General features: G+C 39.6%; 1 protein-coding gene across 1 annotated transcript; it reads left to right on the top strand.

Annotated features, from left to right (window-relative positions):
* The first annotated feature begins 6,398 nt into the window (after window positions 1-6,398).
* On the top strand, window positions 6,399-18,438 carry faxdc2 (fatty acid hydroxylase domain containing 2). Its single transcript, XM_084940768.1, has 9 exons — window positions 6,399-6,505; window positions 7,516-7,559; window positions 10,111-10,208; window positions 10,767-10,870; window positions 12,080-12,201; window positions 14,846-15,051; window positions 15,486-15,591; window positions 16,057-16,223; window positions 17,373-18,438. Exons 1-9 carry the CDS (start codon window positions 6,481-6,483, stop codon window positions 17,527-17,529), a joined length of 1,029 nt encoding a protein of 342 aa, XP_084796894.1. The 5' UTR covers window positions 6,399-6,480; the 3' UTR covers window positions 17,530-18,438.
* The last annotated feature ends 185 nt before the right edge of the window (window positions 18,439-18,623 follow it).

Consider the following 18,623-nt stretch of genomic DNA (forward strand, 5'->3'; position numbering starts at 1 on the left):
CTTTATACTTCTCCACCAACACTCTCAAAGCAAACATCACATCTGTAGTGCTCTTTCTCTGCATGAAGCCAGACTGCTGCTTACTGATCATCAGCTCTTTCCCATATCTTCATGTTATGAGCCATCATACCATGTCGTTCCTACTGCTCTGCATATCACCTTTGCTTTTACATATTTGTGCCAGTATGAATGAAAAGAGCTGTGGCTGCAAAACAGTTAATGCAAACTTTTGTTAAACATTTTGAATTAAATGTTAAAGTCTGCACTTTGATCACATATTGAGTGTTTGATTTAAAATACACCGGTGTGCAGTGTGTGATATGAAAACACAACAGAGGCTTATACAGCTTACAATTTAAGCACACTCCAGAGGCCTGTAGTAATAAGGTAGGTCCAGGAATACAATACATATGTGCACATGCTACATAATGACAGAAGAGATGATGTAGAAAAAATATAGCGCTGATTTGCTACATATTTCAGTTGATGTACATGGACTTTGACCCCCCCCCACGACCCCCCCCAATAATCAGACCCAACCAATAAAACCCCCCCCCAAATAAAATTATGAATTATCTTGTGTAAATAGGCTGTTGATTTTCTTTACTCATTTCAGTTATTACCAGCAAAATAGTTGCATGTTTAATCATCTGGAATTTACCCAGATTTATTTATTTATTTAGACACAGATCTCTCCCCACCCCATGTTCAGCACAAAGTTACACCAATCAAAGTCAAAGTAAAAAAAAATTACGATTAAAAAAAAAATGCCTGAATTACCACCACTGTCTATTGTAAGGTTGACCGAAGCATGCTGTGTGACAAATTTGGTTTTTCCAGATTAGTTTTTACACTCCTAGACCAAAGATAAAACACATGTCATCAACAAGTATGAGCTAAATCTTCAGTGCATCTCCTGGTGCTGAGAAAGTTATGCAGCTAATCCGTCGGCAGAAGTCCCAAATAAAATATGGCATTTATTAGAGCATTAATACTCCAACAGTGGAACCCCACCACCACCCACGTGATCTGAATAAAATATTTAAGCTGCAGGAAAAGCATAGAAACAACCATAAAAACAAACAGATAATGCTGCTGACCACCCTTCTTCCAAAGGTTTATCAGCTGTTTAGGTAGGTAGGTACCAGAAATCATCTAATACTTCATGACTGTTAAAAACTGTATATGTGCAAATCAAACCTGAAAAGGGGAGATTTAACACGAAAATAAACAAACAAAAAAAAAGCTGAAGGATATTCAAAGACAGTCAAGGCTGTGCAGGACTCACATCTGATGGATGTGTGCACCATACTGATGCAGTGCACACAGTTTCTCACCAGAGGTCAGACCTGAGCTGTGTAGTAAATTTGTATCAGTGTGAAAATACGCTGCAGGGACCGGATGAAATCAGACTGACTAGATCTCATTTAGTGCATAAAAATCTAAATCAGACTTAAGATGAGTTTTACAACAAATCTATTGATCCGTCAAAGTCTGCTATGCAGCATTTACAGTGAAACTATTTGACCTAAACTTGTGATGCATACTTCAGTTTTCTGATAAACCAATTAAGTTATTTATAACTTAATATAATAGAAATGTAATATAATAGAAAAGTACTGAGGATCATGTCTCCTCTTTCCTGTGATTCCCAACCAAAAGAAAGACAGAAATAACAGAAAACATAATATAATAACTGATATTATAATTTTAAAAAATGCACTGTAAATTTATATTTATTAAATCAGATCCTATGGCTTTAATAAAATTTGGTCACACCATGAAGGTTGGAGTAGAGTGAGTGGAAATTTGTCGCCCCCTCCTGGAGGGTCTGAGTCTGGATCTGAAAGTGTAGGCTGATAATACAAATAAATAATAAATTAATTAAAAAATAAAATCTGCCGAGACTTTCATTTAGTTCTGGCTAACTGATATCAACAGTAAAATAGTAAAAGACTACACTGCTGATATAGCACAATGTGTCATGTAATACAGGAACGGAGTCATCCAAAGGAATTAATGCAGTTGCCAATTTCATCAGTACAGGATATCATAAAATGTGTCATAAATGCATTAATTAAACAATTTAGAATCAAAGCCAATAGAAGAATAAAACAGCAATAAATCTTCAGACTACAGATGAGAGAAGCTCCTCCGGGATGTAAGAAGAGCGTCACCCCTCTTTCCACATTTTCTACATTTTATCCGCAGAAGTGTTTAAAGCATATTTTTTTTACAGTGTGCCGATTGCCTGTTTGACAATGATCGGTGATAATAAAAGGAGCCACATGTTGCTGACAGATCTGAATGTCTTCTTGATAAGGGAGTATTAAATGATAACTGCACGAGCAGTTACAGCACGGAAAATAGGGGAAAGTGCATGCACGTGCATCCTGTAGACATTCATGTCATCTCTGTAAAGCTGCAGTGTTGTACATGGAAGTACAGCATTGTGAAAAAGTTTGACCACCCCTCATTTGTTCATATTTTGCTAGAAAATTTTAAAAGATTTAGAGATTTATTGAAAAGAGTGCACATATACATGGAAATGCATATACAGAGAGCTTTGTAACGAGCTTGAAAGTAAATATTTAGTACCTTTATTCTTCGTCACCATCTGACATTTGTTAGGCCGCTTTCTTGTAATTTCTTTATGTAGTATTTAGGAACAGTTCTCCGGGCTTCTTAAAGGACATCCAAAGCTCTTCTTTGGTTCTTGGCTGCCTCGTGTTCTATTCTCTATCAGCTGCTTCATGACTGATAGCGTTCCATTGTGTGTTTTTGGTTTTTCTGCACTGGCAGTGTGTTTGGGATCACTGTCATGCCAATTTTGTCATGTCAATATTAACAGGAGGTCTCATTTTTTTCTAAATGATAGGGCAATGAAAGAAATCTAACAACATGGCTCTTTGGACCTAAATTGTGATGAATAAATGTTTAAAACTGCAGAAAAAGCTCTGGTAGCTCATCACCAGCCTACTCAGTGATTAAACAGAGCATTTTTGTTCATTCACAGAAAATGTATTATCTATTTATTTATGTATGTATTTATTTATGTTACTGTGGAATCATTGTAAAAACCTGAAATATATAAGTAATTGTTTATCTCATTCATAATTACTTTGGTGCCATGTGAATGATCACGTGGGAGATCTTTATTAGTAGCAAAAGCTGTAAAACTTGTGAAAATACAGTTAAAGGTCTAAAGTTTATGCCTTTCATCACATTTTCCAAAGCCGTCCTGTGGGACAGATTGGAGACAATTACTCTTGTAACTTTCTCCCGACCTCCTCTGTACATGTTGATGTGTTGATCCAAAAATGTTACATTTTGATTCATCACACCGTCAGACTTGCTACCACTGATTTTTAGTCTGGCTCTTGTGTAATTTGGCATACCTCAGAGCCTTTTCTCACTGTTTCCCTTTCTTAAAAATGGCTTCTTGAAAGCCACCCTCACACTTAGACCATTTCTGGTCTACTAAGGCTTCATTGTAGATTTAGATGGATCTACTGGAGGGTCAGCTGCATCTCTCAGGTCATATTTAGGGCCTTTGCAGGATTTTTTTCTCCATTTTCTAAGAACGTGACTTTCAGATACTGTTTATCTATTCCAGATAGTTTTTTAGGTCTGTCTTTTCCTTTTTTTGCACTCCACTATTAGCTGAAACTGTGAGTTTCAGCTAATAGTTGTTTGGAAATCACCCTATTGGTACAAAAACACTATTTTATTCCTGTCAAACTGTGTTACCGTTGGTATTTTTCATAGGTTCAACTAAAGAAAGTACGACCAAATCATATAGTAACAAAATGTCTAAAGATAAAATTTAAGATGGGTTCTTGACTAATTTGTTATTATGTGTAGCTATAACACTGGTTCATCCCTTGAGCTTTTTTGTTTGTTTGTTTTGTTTTAAGCGATAAGTCTTAAAAAACACTGATATAAGAATTGGATTGAAAAAGCAGCCACAGTCCACAGAAACCAGGTATGCTTTTACTCTACTGGACCTTTGAAACCTTTGAAAGACCTTCAAAATGCTAGAAAGATTCATCACACCATCACACAAATGCCAGAAAGACTGTTGCACACAACTGCCCTTCCAAACTGAAGGTTGGACTTTCAGAGTTAAAGCAATACTTTGAGTGATTAGATAACAATATACTTTGCCTTTAGGATATTTTTACTATAATTGGAAGAAACAAAAGTGATAGTTACAGGTACCGTCGGTGCAAAGCCTTACCTGTTATCTGTGCATTATAGCTTTATTATTGTTCAGGCGAGGGGTGGAGCAAAGGTACGACCACAGCCACCACAGACTAATGTCTCACCGGCCCTCTGACCATTTTACACAACCAATGGTGAAGCCCATTAGGATCAGCAACTCACATGAACCCCCCCTCCCCCCCAAACTTTTCTTTTTCATTGCAGTGTTTTGCAGAACCATGCCTCTAGCATTTCTTTGTATATGAACACATTTTAACAGCACACCCACTCATTTAAATTGCAACTATGCACTGTCAGCATGCACTGCCATGTTCCTCCATTGCCATGATCACTGTAGTTTATTTGGGGTTAGTACTCTAAACTCCACGTTCACAGTTAAAATAAAAATATTCACTGTTAACTCTTGTTTTTATCTGTAAGTTGTAAAAATAAGCGAGAGCTAATTTCCCTCAGGTGGTTTTTACAGTAGGGAATGCCAGGAGCACAATGTGTACAGCTTACAGACCCATAGTGTAGTACAGCATTTTCAGACATACCACTAACCTATTAGGAGATGCTTTCTACAGTAAAACACAGCCATATCATATATGAATATATGTAATATTTATGCACCATTCTATCAAATACGCTTTTGATGTATAGAACTTCAGACACATTTTCCTAAAATCTTCTTTGGAAATTTAAGCATCTCCACTAGAATGTCAACTGGAACTGCCTGCTGGCGCTGTTTGGAAAGAGCATGGCTCTGAATGAAGCGTTGAAGATTTTAATTCAGTTTGAAAGCACAGCTGAAAGAGTTCCAGGTCTGCGTTCACTGAGCTGTGTGAGAGTGAACGTGGCTGCACTGGTTTTAAAAGGTTGGAGTTTTCTTGCATTAATGAAATGTTTGTTTGTTTTTTATTCTTTTTTTTAATCATGTGCTCCCATGTCCCTGCAGTTTCTCAGTCATCTTGGTCATGGTCGTCTACAGAGTTCGAACTAAGAAGACAAGTGGAAGAAAAATATGTGCTCTTAATTTGCAAATTATTACTGTTTTTGTTCTTGTTAATATTAATTTTTTAAGGGTTTAGGTCATGTTCAGTTTTTTCCATTTTTTTTTTTTTGGGGGGGGGGGGGATCTTACACATTTAGTTATTTTTATTTCATTTTATTTTTTTGTTGAAAGCTAATTGCCAGCCTATTCATTAAAAGCTCTTTTTTTGGATCTTGGCTGCCTTTGGTTCTGTTCTCTGTTAAGATGATCTCACTGTTCAGGTTAAGGTTCAGGTCCGGGCTCTGGGCAGGCCAATCCATGACTGTTGGTGTCCCAGTGTGTGTTTTTCTATCTAGGTATGCTTTTACTCTACTGGACGTGTGTTTGGGATCACTGCAGACTATGGTGAAAATTGAAGCTGCTGACAGTCAGATGCCTTCCAGATGGTATTGCATGTTGTTTTAAAATCTGGGCTTCAGTGAACAGTAGATAGATCAAATGAAATTCCAGATGCATCTCTCAGGTCCTGTGGGCTTTGAGCTTTTCCTGTTTCTTAAGGACATGACTTTCAGATGCTGTTCGTTTGCTGTAAATAGTTTTTGGAGGCTGGCCATTTCTTTTTTTGTCCTCTATTCTTTGAGTTTCCTTGTTTTGAGGACACATCGCACACCATGCTGACAAATGCATTGTGTGCGTATATTAGCGTTTCAGCTAATAATTGTTTGGGAACAACCTTGTGCAGAAATATATTTTAGGTCGGTTAAACTGTGTTCTTTGGCATTTTTTTGCACATTTAACTGAGGAAATGAGAATAAATGATGTGGTTTATGACAAGCTGCTAATAATAAAGTGCAATAAAGAGAAATGATCCTGCAGTGAACAGTTATTATCATTAACGATTAATCTGGTGGTTGGTTTCTGTTTTTCTCAGCGAATCCAAATGAAAAACGATTTCCTAAAGACGACAATTTTATCGTGTTGAACAAAGTACGAAAATAAAATATCCAAGGACTCTGACAGCGGTATTCACTTAATGAGACAGCTATCTAATGCATTGGATCACAGCACTGACCGGACTCCGCTGTGGTTTCAACCTTCACCTGGATCTCACGTGGACCGCAGGAAAAAAACACACCGAGCAGGAAGAAGTCTCGTTTTCCGGGCTTGGGTCAGCTGACCGGGAGTCAGCCAGTAAGAAGTCGCTGGCTGTTGTAAATAAACTGCTTCTTTCCAGAGCTGCTGAACAGCAGCGGCCGGTGCGTGACTGTGAGCAGCGGGCAGACATGTCGGTGGAGACAGCAGCCAGCGGTAAGTCACCGCAGACTTGAAGCGCTAACGTCAGGTCAGGTTTGATCAGCGTGAAAAAGCTATTACTAAAACTGGGCACAGCCGTCTTTTTCCTCACCTGTAGGCCCAGTGATGGAAAAACAAAGGCACCTGGTGCGTTCAGGTACACGCAGTTCAGCTCGCAATATATAAACTCTGTATAACACTCCTGTAAGGTGCACAGCTGAGCATCATCTCAGTTGTATTAACGATTTTTTTAAATATTTCTTTTTAGGATTACATGCCTGTTAGTTTTAGTTGAATAATGGCGTTATAATAATAATATAGGTCACCATAATTTGCACGTGATTTAAACTGTGATTTTAAAAAAAAAGTCTGTGAATGATTGCTGTGAAAGTAATTATTAGTTGGATGGATGTTTGTGCTTTTACACCGTTACTGCAAAAAGAGAGGGGCCGAGTGGATGTAGGGCAGCCTGATCCCCAAGAATTTCACTAAAAACGTCCACACTCTAATAATAGGATTATATTTAATCCTCCTGTGGTACAAATTTGCACATGCACTCGGATGATTACTCTACAATGGAAAGATACAAAGAAGTTTGAGACAAAAATGTAAACGTTTTTGAGAAATGACAACATTTCAAAGAGAAACTTAATCTCTCAAATGTAATCACAAAAATGTAATAAAAAAAATAAATCTCCTGTTATCAAAGAGTCTTATTTTGAAGGACAGCTGGAGTTAGACCACTTTACTTTTCCAATAAACCTTTTTGCTCTGTAATTAGTTATTTTGAGATGGTACACTTCCTTAGGATTTTTTGCTTCCAGAATCATAGTTTGATTTTTTCTTTATTTTAAAATGTGCTTCACTGGCAATTACTGATAGATCATAGTGCCTTACAATAAGCGCCTTGAGGTATCTGTTGTTGTGATTTGGCACTATGTAAATAAAACTGAATTGAAATTGAATTAAATATTTGCTGTAGCATCTACATGTTTTAACTCTTGTATGCAATTTTGTGTTTGCAGGTGCGAGGGAAGCTGAGGAGAGCAGAGGAAGCAGCGGCCGACAGGTAAGAACAGGTCGTCCTTGCAGCCAAACACCTTGCTGTTATCACCATTCAACTGAAAAGATTCACAAACGGACAAGGCGGCAACACAATACAGCGAGTCCTCGACAACACAGGCACAACCCTCGATCCGTTATACATTACATGACTTTTTTTTCCTCTTAGCTGTCCGATGTGAATTGCTGGATTACTGCTCATCTGTTTTTGGGGAGGTCGTTGTTATGTGTATGTTATGTAATGTAATTTTGCCAAACAACTGCAGATACTTTGATGCGTGCAAAGCTTCAAATGAAACCTGTCTCATGTTGCCCTACATATCTCTATATTTCCCCCCGGGGGTGGGGGGGGGGGCTGAAGCACACACAGAAGCTGATGTTTGGCAAATCCTTTTAAAAAAAATCAAATCTGGATTTCTCACCTTCCCTGTGGGCTAAATACAAGTCAAATTTTAGCTTATTCTATTAGTTTTCTGCATACACTACTTGTTCGTGCATATTTTTCTAAATCACATCTTTAAAGGTTTAATTTTTATTTTTATAGCTGCAGCCTGATGTGTCTAATTAGGAATCTTTCCATCTGACTGCTGTTTTTAAACCGTGACTCCACCGAGACTCCACCGAGACTTGCCCTCTTTGCTGTATGTTGTTGACAACAGGCTTGACCTGATAGGCACATTCCTTTTTTTTTTTTTTTAATTTTTGAATCTATAGAGCAGCGGTCCCCAACCCCCGGGCCTCGGACCGGTACCGGTCCGTGAGTCGTTTGGTACCGGGCCGCGAAAGTTGAGGCTCAGGTGTGAAATGTATAGTTTTCAGGGTTTTTATCGGTTTTCAGCGTTATTTTGTTATCGTTTTTATCGTTAACTCGGTTTTCCTGGGTCTTTTCACGTGTGTTATGAATAAATCTTCTGTTTTTCGGTACCGGTACTAGTTTTATTTTGTTGTATTTATCCGCGACACCTTAAAGGCCGGTCCGTGAAAATAATGTCGGGCATAAACCGGTCCGTGGCGCAAAAAAGGTTGGGGACCGCTGCTATAGACAGTGTTGCCAACTCCTCAGTAAGGAAAATCGCTATTGGTTGTCCTAAAAGTCGCTAGAAGTCGCTAAATGACGTCATCGCCTAATTTGCATAATTGGTCATGCTAATCTAATTGTAACCTATGTTGTTGGAGAGAGAAATAACATCGTGGAAGAGACATAAAGTGAGTAAAAAACGTCCTAAATGCATTTAGAGTTTATTTAGAACTACAAATTAAATTTATTTTAGCAATTATTGTTTTTTTTAATGTCACAATTCCAACCCTGCTCCTTTACCCGGGCTTGGACCGGCAAAAGTGACCCGAAATAGGCACTCTGGCGGAGTTACTTTGTGTGTGTGTGTGTTTATAAGTAGTTTTAAACCTTGTGATCCACAAAACAGCATAAGAGTAAAAGAGTAAAAGAAGAACTGACTGCGTTACAGCACCCGCTGCTTGTTGAGAGTAAAAGCGATACGCGCTTTCACGTCTTTTTTTAGCGACTTTTTTTTTTTTTTTTTGAAAAAAAGTCGCTAAGGGGTCTGAAAACTCGCTAAATATAGCGACAAAGTCGCTAAGTTGGCAACACTGGCTATAGAGGCAGCAAACAGACAAAAGCAAATACTGGATTGTGTGTATGATCGTGAGAAAAGGAGAGTTTTGATCAGTGAAGCGGTAGAGACGGGTTTTGTTGTCACGTGGAGCAGAAAAGCAAAACGAGAGTGTAGCTCACAGGGAAACGATAGCTTAGTTACTCAATTTTCAGAAAAAATATATGGGTAATAAATGTAGTAAGCAAAAATGTCACAATAAGTGCACAAGGAAGCATGGGTGTATTTGCATCTTCATGATCATGATTGCATCTCTAAAAACGACCAGCTGAGGCGTGAGACCAGCACGGCATTTGTGTGACATTGTTCTCTCTGTTGTCATGGCTTGGATGAGGGCAGCTGAGGTGAAAAGCTGGCCTTTTAGAGAGTCTAGTGAATGTGACATCAATCCTTGGGCTTACTTCCTGCTGAGTGAACTGATCCGCGTTTCTCAGTGCAGATGCATTTTGTCAGAGTCATCGTGCACATTTTCTGTGTAAACAGCTACATTTAGACCTTTCTAAAAAGGTGTAAAATACTGTTATCCTTTTAACTGAGATGCTCTTTATGATGATTGAAAATGCACTATAAATGTGGGCTGTAATTACCTATGTAATAAATGAATAATGCCACACAGTATTTTAAAATACACAGAGTTTTCAGAGTCTTACTGTTTCCCCTCCTGCTGCTTTGCATTCTGGGTTATTAACTTCAGGCAGTTCCTGAAAACCCCACACTCAACAGGAACCACTCAGATCCACAGTGTTCTCGTCCTCCTGGCGAGATAGAGGTTTCAGTAACAGTCTCGCTGTTGTTTTTGAGACATTTCTGTACCAGGAGAGGTTTCTGTGGGGAAATGCTAATATAGCGAAACATCATGAGATTGCATTCTCATCGCCGAAGCAACAGAGGGCTTCACATAACGCTGTTTCTTTTTCTGTCTCCCAGGAGGGCCCCGGAGGACTGTGGGACTCTGTGAAGAAAGCCGGGTTTGTCATTGGATCTGGGATCTTATTCTTGGCTGCGTTCGGGAACTCACTGACATGGTATGTCACATTTGCAAAACAACAGTTTCCCCTGACATAAACTGGAGGAGTGGCATTGCCAGGTTGTTACGTTATGCAGAGTAGAAAGAGGCAGGCGCTACATGACAAGGTGTTGGACCCAACAGATGAGAACTGGATGGGAGGAGTGAGAGCAGGATGGTGCAGAGCCAGGACTGGATAGACGAGGACAGGACAGTACATGTTAGGCTGGTAAAGGGTGTAAAGAGAACACAGCATTACATGAAATTACAAATTTCATCACCTGAAATTACAAATTTCATCACCTGAAATGATGTAATGTGTACAAGTATTCAGATTGGAGTCTTTGATGGACTAGTTGTAGCTGCAGGGTCTCATGTTTGACACACTGTCCATCCCTGGGCGTTTTTATTGGTGGTTAGATTTTTGTTTGGAGGGTTCCATATGGGCTGCTGGAAAGGAGAGAGCATGCAAGCACAAGATGTGTAGACAAGTGTGTAACAAATAGTTTCCACAGAGGTTTGTTTAACACGTAGTCAGTTTTGTGAATTTAAAACTGAGCTGTAATTCCTCCTTCAGGCACCTTCAGAGATTCTGGGGAGCTTCGGGAGATTTTTGGCAGAACTTGTGGACCAAGTTGTACGTGGCATACGAGGGCCACGATGCTACTTTGTTCTTACTGGGTAAGAAATAAAGCCCGAGTGCAACATTGCAAATGACTGTGGATTTGCAAGCACTGCAGACTGCTTTAAACATGCAAGTAACTTAAATGACCTCCTTTTGTATCATATCATTTAGGTGGTTTCATCGATGCATAGATTTTTTCCCCTATATTTTGGATTTATGGTAACCAGAGGAAAGCACTAAAGGTCACATTAGCCAGCACAGAGGAAAAATCATGTTTGTGGAGCACTAAGAACACATTAGTTCAGATTTCTCACTTGCTGTCTCACAGCGAGCAGCTTTTGCACAATAGGTGGTTTACCTCATTCAGATGTTATCTAGAGTATGTAGGACATAGGATGTGTGCTAGGTAGGGTATGTATTTTCAGTTCAGTGTTTTCAGTCCACATAACATCTCACTATAATAACATTATCAACTATAATATAAAAATTGGGCGACCGTGGTTCAGGGGGTTGGGAAGCTCATCTTGTAACTGGAAGGTTGCCGGTTCGATCCCCTGCTCATTGTGTCCTTGGGCAAGACACTTCACCTACCACCTACTGGTGTTGGCCAGAGGGGCAGATGGCGCGATATGGCAGCCTCGCTTCTGTCAGTCTGCCGCAGGGCAGCTGTGGCTACAACTGTAGCTTGCCTCCACCAGTGTGTGAATGTGAGAGTGAATAGTGGGATTGTAAAGCACTTTGAGGGCCTCGAAAAGCGGCATATAAATGCAATCCATTATTAATAATAAAAAGACCAGTTATCCAGAATATCAAAGAACCGGATTTGATATTAACTAAATACTATCAAAGCTAAAAACTCAACACACACCATGCATGAATTGATTCCCTTGTTAAGAAAGCTATCTGGACCTGGATTAGGGTGTAATGATATCATCAAGGGAATGTTTCCATTAATTTTAATTAATGAAAATAATAATCTCAGTGAATCATTCCAAAAATCTCCAGATCGAGTGATTAAGTTTTGGATCGACTCCAAAACTTAATCACTCCTCACCATGCTGGAGCAACACCTTTGGTGATATAATTTAATGCAAACAAACAAAAACAGCAGGGTGCACAGTGATGATGTCATTGTGGAAGATTTTGCCATGGATTTAACTTGAAATCTTCTCCTGATGTGTTTGGAGTTGTGCGTAAATGAACGCATAATGAAGGCCCCGGTTGAGTTAAAGGTTCTCTAATAGTTATCTTATTTATCTCCATAGGGACCATGCTTGTTCCCACTCTGGCCTTTTGGGGGTCAAATGCTCTCCTGCTATGGGTGGACATCACTGGCACACCCTCCTTCATCACCCGCTACCGTATCCAGTTGGACAAGAACAACCCAGTAAGCTCCAGATTTTTTTTAGATTTTGTTTTATCTGCACTGTTACTTGTTTTGTTTTTTCATGCCATCTACATAAAATGTACAAGCTTATGATATGATCACATGATATCTTTTTTTTTTTAAGTGAATATGAGATTTAAAAATGAAAACAATTACATTTTAATTTTCAGTCCTGCTATTGGGCATGCTGCTGTAGGCCGCTGCTCTACTTAAAGATCCACACCATGCGCGTGTGTGCAGATGTGGTTGATAACATCTGCAAACGATGGGGCTCTCCACATGCCCGTCTGACCAAAGTCCTCTAACTGTGTTTGATTAACAGATGTTGTCAGACACCGCAGAGATAAAGAGGGGCATTACTGATAACCAGGGGTTACTGTGAAAAGTGTCCTTGTTAGTGATTGTTTTTCCAGTGCACAAACTGGAAACTCACTTTATCCAATTGAAAAAGACTTCCAGTTTGTTGTTTTCCCATCAGCGAGTGTGTTATCGCTTCAAAAATCCCTCCTCCTCTGATTTGCATGTACTCAGTGGAATTTGCCGCTGTTACAGATTGACATATATTTCTGCGGCCCTTAAATTTTATATCTTTAATGATGAGGTAATCTGCGAAAAGCTGCTGTCACAGTGTTTCTCTGTGACTCCGAGCAGAAATACTGCAGGTCAATGATCGAGAATAGCTGTCTGAACTTGGGATCTACTGGTCATAAACAAACCAGGATGTGCTATAATGGAACAAGATTATAAAACTGGGTAAAAGTGCTTGTGTACTTTAAAAAGCAATATAACTGTCTGGTTAAGAATGATAAAATTATATGACTTTATCAAGTAATGTAACTGTTTATCTAAATTATCTGATCAATGTGTCAGAGCCCATGTAGTGATCACAAATTTGCTTTAGAAACTGCTAAATAACAAGTGCATGTCACTGGTGAGTGAGAAGAGCTGTGAATTTGAATGTATAGTCACACTATCTCTAAATGTAGGAACATTTGTTTATGTTAAAATTAGCATTTTGTGGAGCTATTTACACTAGATGATAAAAAAAATCAATGTAATCTACTATAGGTAAACAGAGCTAATTCAGCATGATAGTTATCTTAAGGGACTTTATACTATAACGCAAACACCCTGTAGATTATAGGGAACCAATGTTTCCCTTGGCAACAGTGGGGAGAAAAAAAGGCCTTTCTAAATGGAAGAGAGCCACACTCGTGGAGCTATCTGCTGCAGCTGGTTCAAGTAAAGGGAAAAAGATGTCAAATAAAAGAACATTGAGAGAGAAAACAAAGAGCATTTGATAAAGAGTCTGCACAGAAACAAAGTCTGCTGTTCAGAGAGCGTGTGTGCATGCATGTTATGGAAAACACACAGATGTACAAAAGTTCAGTGTAAACTTCAGAGACACATTGTTCTCACACTCTGGAAAGTTCATTATGACATGGCATGAGTTTATAACTGGGTTCCAAAGGTTGGAGGTAAAAGGGTAAATTAGCTGATACAGATATCCACTCAAAGACCACTTTATTAGGTACATCTTGCTAGTACTGGGTTGGACCCCAACAGAAAGGCCTTAATTCATCATGACAACAATTCAACAAGGTGCTAGAAGCAGTCTGCAGAGATTTTGGTCCATGCTGACATGATTGCATCACTCATGCACATCCATGATGAAAATCTCATGTTCAATCACATATCCAAAGCTGTTTTATTGGATTTTTAAGATTATTATTAAGATCTCGTGTGGAGGCCATTTGTGATGTGTGTTATCCTGCCTCACGCAGCCATTGGAAGATTGGTACAGTGTGGCCATAAAGGGATGGGCATGGTTGGCAACAATACTCATCTTGCTGATTTGGTACCGAGGCACTCTAAACATGCTGAGAAAATGTCGTCTAGGGCTTTACACCACCACCACCACCAGCCTGAACCATTGATACAAGGCGGGATGAATCCATGCTTTCATGCTGTTTACACTGAATTCTGACCCTTCCATCTGCACATTTCTGTAGAAATTCATGCTGCTCAATGGATATTTTCTCTTTTTCACACATTCTCTGGAAACCCTAGAAATGGTCATGTGGGAAAATTCCAGTAGATTGGCAGGTTTCAAAACACTTTATGCCTTATTCAAAGTCACTTCAGTCGCCTTTCTTCCTCTTTCTGAGAATGAACTTCTGCAGATCATCTTAACCATGGATAAATGTGTAAATGCACTGAGGCGCTTTCATGTGATTGGCTGATTAGATAAGTGCATTAATGTGGTTGGACGGGTGTACCTAACAGGGGGTGTCAGATGAGAGTATAAAGACTTATTTATAACACACTTTGCAGCATAAACAGAAACAACAGTATGGAAAAGGATAAGACATGAAATAAGAATATATATCAAGTATTAAGTGAAGATGATTAAATATGCATGATATAGATACAAATAGAAAGAACTGGTCTGACCTTGTTATTGGTCGTCCTTTTAAAGAGAGAAGCTTTCAGTTTTTAATGTTTTCCTCTCTTTATGAAATAAAAAGTGTCTTTCAAATGAACGCAGTGTCATGCCATGTAAATTACATTTGTCAGTGGAAAGGGAAGCTTGGTAGTTTGAATAGTTTTGATACCTCTTTTGACCTCTCCATTTGTCCTCCAGGTGGATCCAGCTAAGCTGCGCCAAGCCTTGAAGTGTGTCCTCTTCAACCACGTGGTAATCTCCGGGGCCATGGCGGTGGTTGTTTACTACCTGATGAGCTGGAGAGGAAACCCCTGTGGCCCCGAGCTGCCCACCTTTCACTGGGCCCTGATGGAGCTGGCCGCCTTCGCCATCTTGGAGGAGATTTTCTTCTACTATTCACACAGGTAAAGAACATTTATTTTTTACTTTAAACACCCATGACACATCAAAATGAAACATGCAATCAGTGGATCGTTGGCAGTAGATGACATTTCTTCCTCATTTCAGAGATGGAGGCGATTGTGATGTTAACAGCTGATCTCTGCGTTTCTTTTATGTGCATGCAGCATGCAGCCACTCTGTTTTATAGCTATATACTGTTTTAATTCACCATGTTAGATTTTTAGCGACAGGACATGGACATTAGGTGTGATCCGTATAAACATTGCTTGTAGACTCACCCTACATAAAGCAATGCAACCTGCAACATCGTCTATCAGCGTTAATCAGATTTTTCTTATGTGAGCTCAGAGCCTTTGCCAGCGCACAGTTCAAACCTTGACGCAGGATAGGGTGCAGTCGTTTTATGCGTTCATTTTGTTTCTTTGATTTTCCTCAGGCTGTTCCACCACCCCAGCCTCTACAAGCATTACCACAAACAGCACCATGAGTGGACCGCTCCCATCGGTGTCATCTCCATCTACGCTCATCCTCTGGAGCACGTGGTGAGCCTTCCTCTTTCTCCTACTCAACAAAAAGAAATGAACTGTTTCCCCTGTGAGTGTCAAAGCAGCTGGAACTATCTCACGTAAACCAAACGGATTCTTATTTATACCTTTAGGAATCTGGTCAGACCTGATCCTGAAAGAACTCCCTGCACTCTTAGCACGTGACTTTAGCACAGTTAGAGCTGAGCGGATTAGTCCCTGAAGTATCCCTGCTGGCTCCGTGATTGCCACTGTAGTTGATATTTGTGTTAAACAGCAAAAATGGATCAAACGTGCAGATACGGATCACACGTGTACATTTGCTGTAAATCACAGAGACTATTTCATCTTTAAATATGCAAGAGAAGAATAAAAGAAAGAAAGAAGAATTGATAATTCACACCTCCAAGTCTCGCAGCACTTTACTTCTGCTAAGGGTAAGTGTGTTTCTGTTAAACGTGCTGGATTCTTCTCTGCTGTTAGATCTCCAACTTATTGCCGGTGGTAAGCGGGCCGGTTCTTCTGGGCTCCCACGTGTCCACCACCTCCATGTGGTACTGCGTAGCTCTGATCACCACCACCATCTCCCACTGCGGATACCACCTTCCTTTCCTGCCTTCTCCCGAGTTCCATGACTTCCACCACCTCAGGTGAGTTTACCTGTCCTGTCTTACAGAGGTCCTGTTCTGTTGTTTTGAAGGTGATATCTTAGAAATGCTGCTTAAAATGTTCAGTTGGACTCAAACAGGATCTCACACAAAAGTCTGCTGGAAAGAAATAATGATGACTTTGCAAATCCGAAAGGTCAAAGTTCACAGTAACTCGAGCGGATGGGAAGGCGGTGATGCTGGTACAGTTATCTTGTTTAGATAAGACCCGTGAAGGCACACAGAACCTTCGCGTGTGCAAAGACTCGGGTGAAGCTACTCCAAAAACTTTTACCTCGAAGAGATGAAGCTGATAAATGTATAACTTTGAAAAGGCAATGTTATGTACTGCACTTTGTACACAGTGTTACTCATACAGGAAAAAGTAATTATGTACAGTCTGGGAAGTCTTTCCATGTGGCTTAATATGGCATAAGCAAGACACCAGATTAATTAAAAAATATAGTATCTTGGTGTTTATGCTTGTATGACTGTGTGGCTCTGAAATGATTTTTAATAGTTAGTGGGACAGCACTGTAGGAATAATCCACTATCATTGGACAAGTAAATCAATGAAAATGTCCCAACAAGAGGAAGATGAGTAACATTGAGTTGGGGAAGATGACAAATTACAGGAAAATGCACAAGAGTATTTGTTGTGGCATGCACTCTATAGCTGTAATATTGTAAGCAGAGATGATATAATAATACAGAGAATTCCCCAACAATCAGATGAAACCCTAAGAGCAAGCACCTGGCGACAGTAGGAACTAGAAACTCAGTTTTAACAGGAAGAAACGTCCTGCAGGACCAGGCGATGACCAGAGGAAGAAATGTTACTGCGTTTCCCCACATTATTTGTAAATTCTATGCAAATGTGAGTTTGCTTCACAAAGCAGAATGTAAAAGCTTCAAATTAGTATCTGAGTTTTCACTTTGATACACAACAGCACTCACTGTGCAGTGCAGTGAGGATGACAAACTGAAGTCCACTATTATTCAGCTTTTTATAGGTTTTCTGTAGTTGAGTTGTTTAAAACTTAAATCTGACTTTGAAAATTATTATTATTATTATTATTATTATTGGGGCAATTGTTTCTAATTCTGCTTGGTGGATAACTAACAGTTGCCCTCACTTGTCTCGGTTTCCAGGTTCAATCAGTGTTTTGGCGTTTTCGGCATCCTGGACAGGCTCCACAGCACAGACAGCAAGTTCCGTCAGACCAAGCAGTACGAGCGCCACACCCTGCTCACCAGCTTCACCCCGCTGAACGAGAGCATCCCTGACACACAAAAGAAGGGCCAGTGAGGACCTGCGACGGTCGAATCTTATGCGGGGATATGTAATTCCCAATCGATCTTAAAAACTTTAATTTTTTTATTTTATTTTGAATCTTCAGTCAAGTTTGACTGTCAAAGTTTGCCCAGCCTCTGCAGTCACCCACCTCACTTTTATGTGCTAGTGTGTGGTCATTGCACTTTAACATACAGATGTGATTTTACTTTTAAGCTTGGTTACCTGTTAATTTTTAACAATAAAAAAAAAAAAATAAAATAAAAATGAGAGAAGTCAGGATGAAAACAAGCTTTTCCTTTTTCTTGTCCGTTGTCTTGACATTTGCTTCATTTCACATCTTTGAGTTTAGTCTGAATTACAGTCATCGGTGACTTAAGCTACAGCACATTTGAAGTCTTTCTGTGATTAACGGGGTGAAAACAGGAGTGGACCGCACTCTCACTGTCTCACAGTTTGCTGGCACTCGTCCTGAATGCATTTTTACTTGTACCCAACTGTTAAACCGTTTGAGGAAACCACTACAATTACTTGGTTTGGACAACGAATGCTCCCTCGACGGAGGTAAAAGAAGCGATATTATCACCGCAAGAGCATGCAAGACAAAAATGTAAATGTTCCTGTTTGATGTATCTTATTGTAGTTTTAAATGCAATCGTTAATTTCTAATGAATTCTTTAACTTTTCGTAAGTTTAGTAAAAGCACTTTCACCCATTGACTCTTCTGATGCGGTCACTGACCACTGGGACAGACGAGAATCTGTATTCTTTGGCAAATGACAAGCAATTCCTTTGCATATCTGTGGCACTTATACTTTCAGAATATCAATGTCTTTTTGGATTACCAAAAAAGTGATTAATACAAATGTAACAGATGTTCTGATAGAACTGTTTAATATTAAAGTATTAAAAAAAGCATGTGGTCTTTCTGTGGGTTTCATAGACCAGCGGTCCCCAACCCCCGGCCTCGGACCGGTACGTAAGTCGTTTGGTACCGGGCCGCGAGAGTTGAGGCTCAGGTGTGAAATGTATAGTTTTCAGGGTTTTTAGCATTTACTCTGTTTTCCTGGGTCTTTTCACGTGTGTTATGAATAAATTTTATTTTTTTC

This window comes from Perissodus microlepis, chromosome 10, assembly GCF_051167445.1.
Source record: "Perissodus microlepis isolate ML-2025 ecotype Zambia chromosome 10, ASM5116744v1, whole genome shotgun sequence".
Lineage (NCBI taxonomy): Eukaryota > Metazoa > Chordata > Actinopteri > Cichliformes > Cichlidae > Perissodus > Perissodus microlepis.

Bases quoted from the DNA above. Each gene is read 5' to 3' on its own strand.
- faxdc2 (XM_084940768.1), top strand. From the start codon at position 6,481: ATGTCGGTGGAGACAGCAGCCAGCG. The intron at 12,202-14,845 runs GTAAGCTCCAGA...TTTGTCCTCCAG, and splicing joins AGTTGGACAAGAACAACCCA to GTGGATCCAGCTAAGCTGCG. The intron at 15,592-16,056 runs GTGAGCCTTCCT...CTCTGCTGTTAG, and splicing joins CTCATCCTCTGGAGCACGTG to ATCTCCAACTTATTGCCGGT.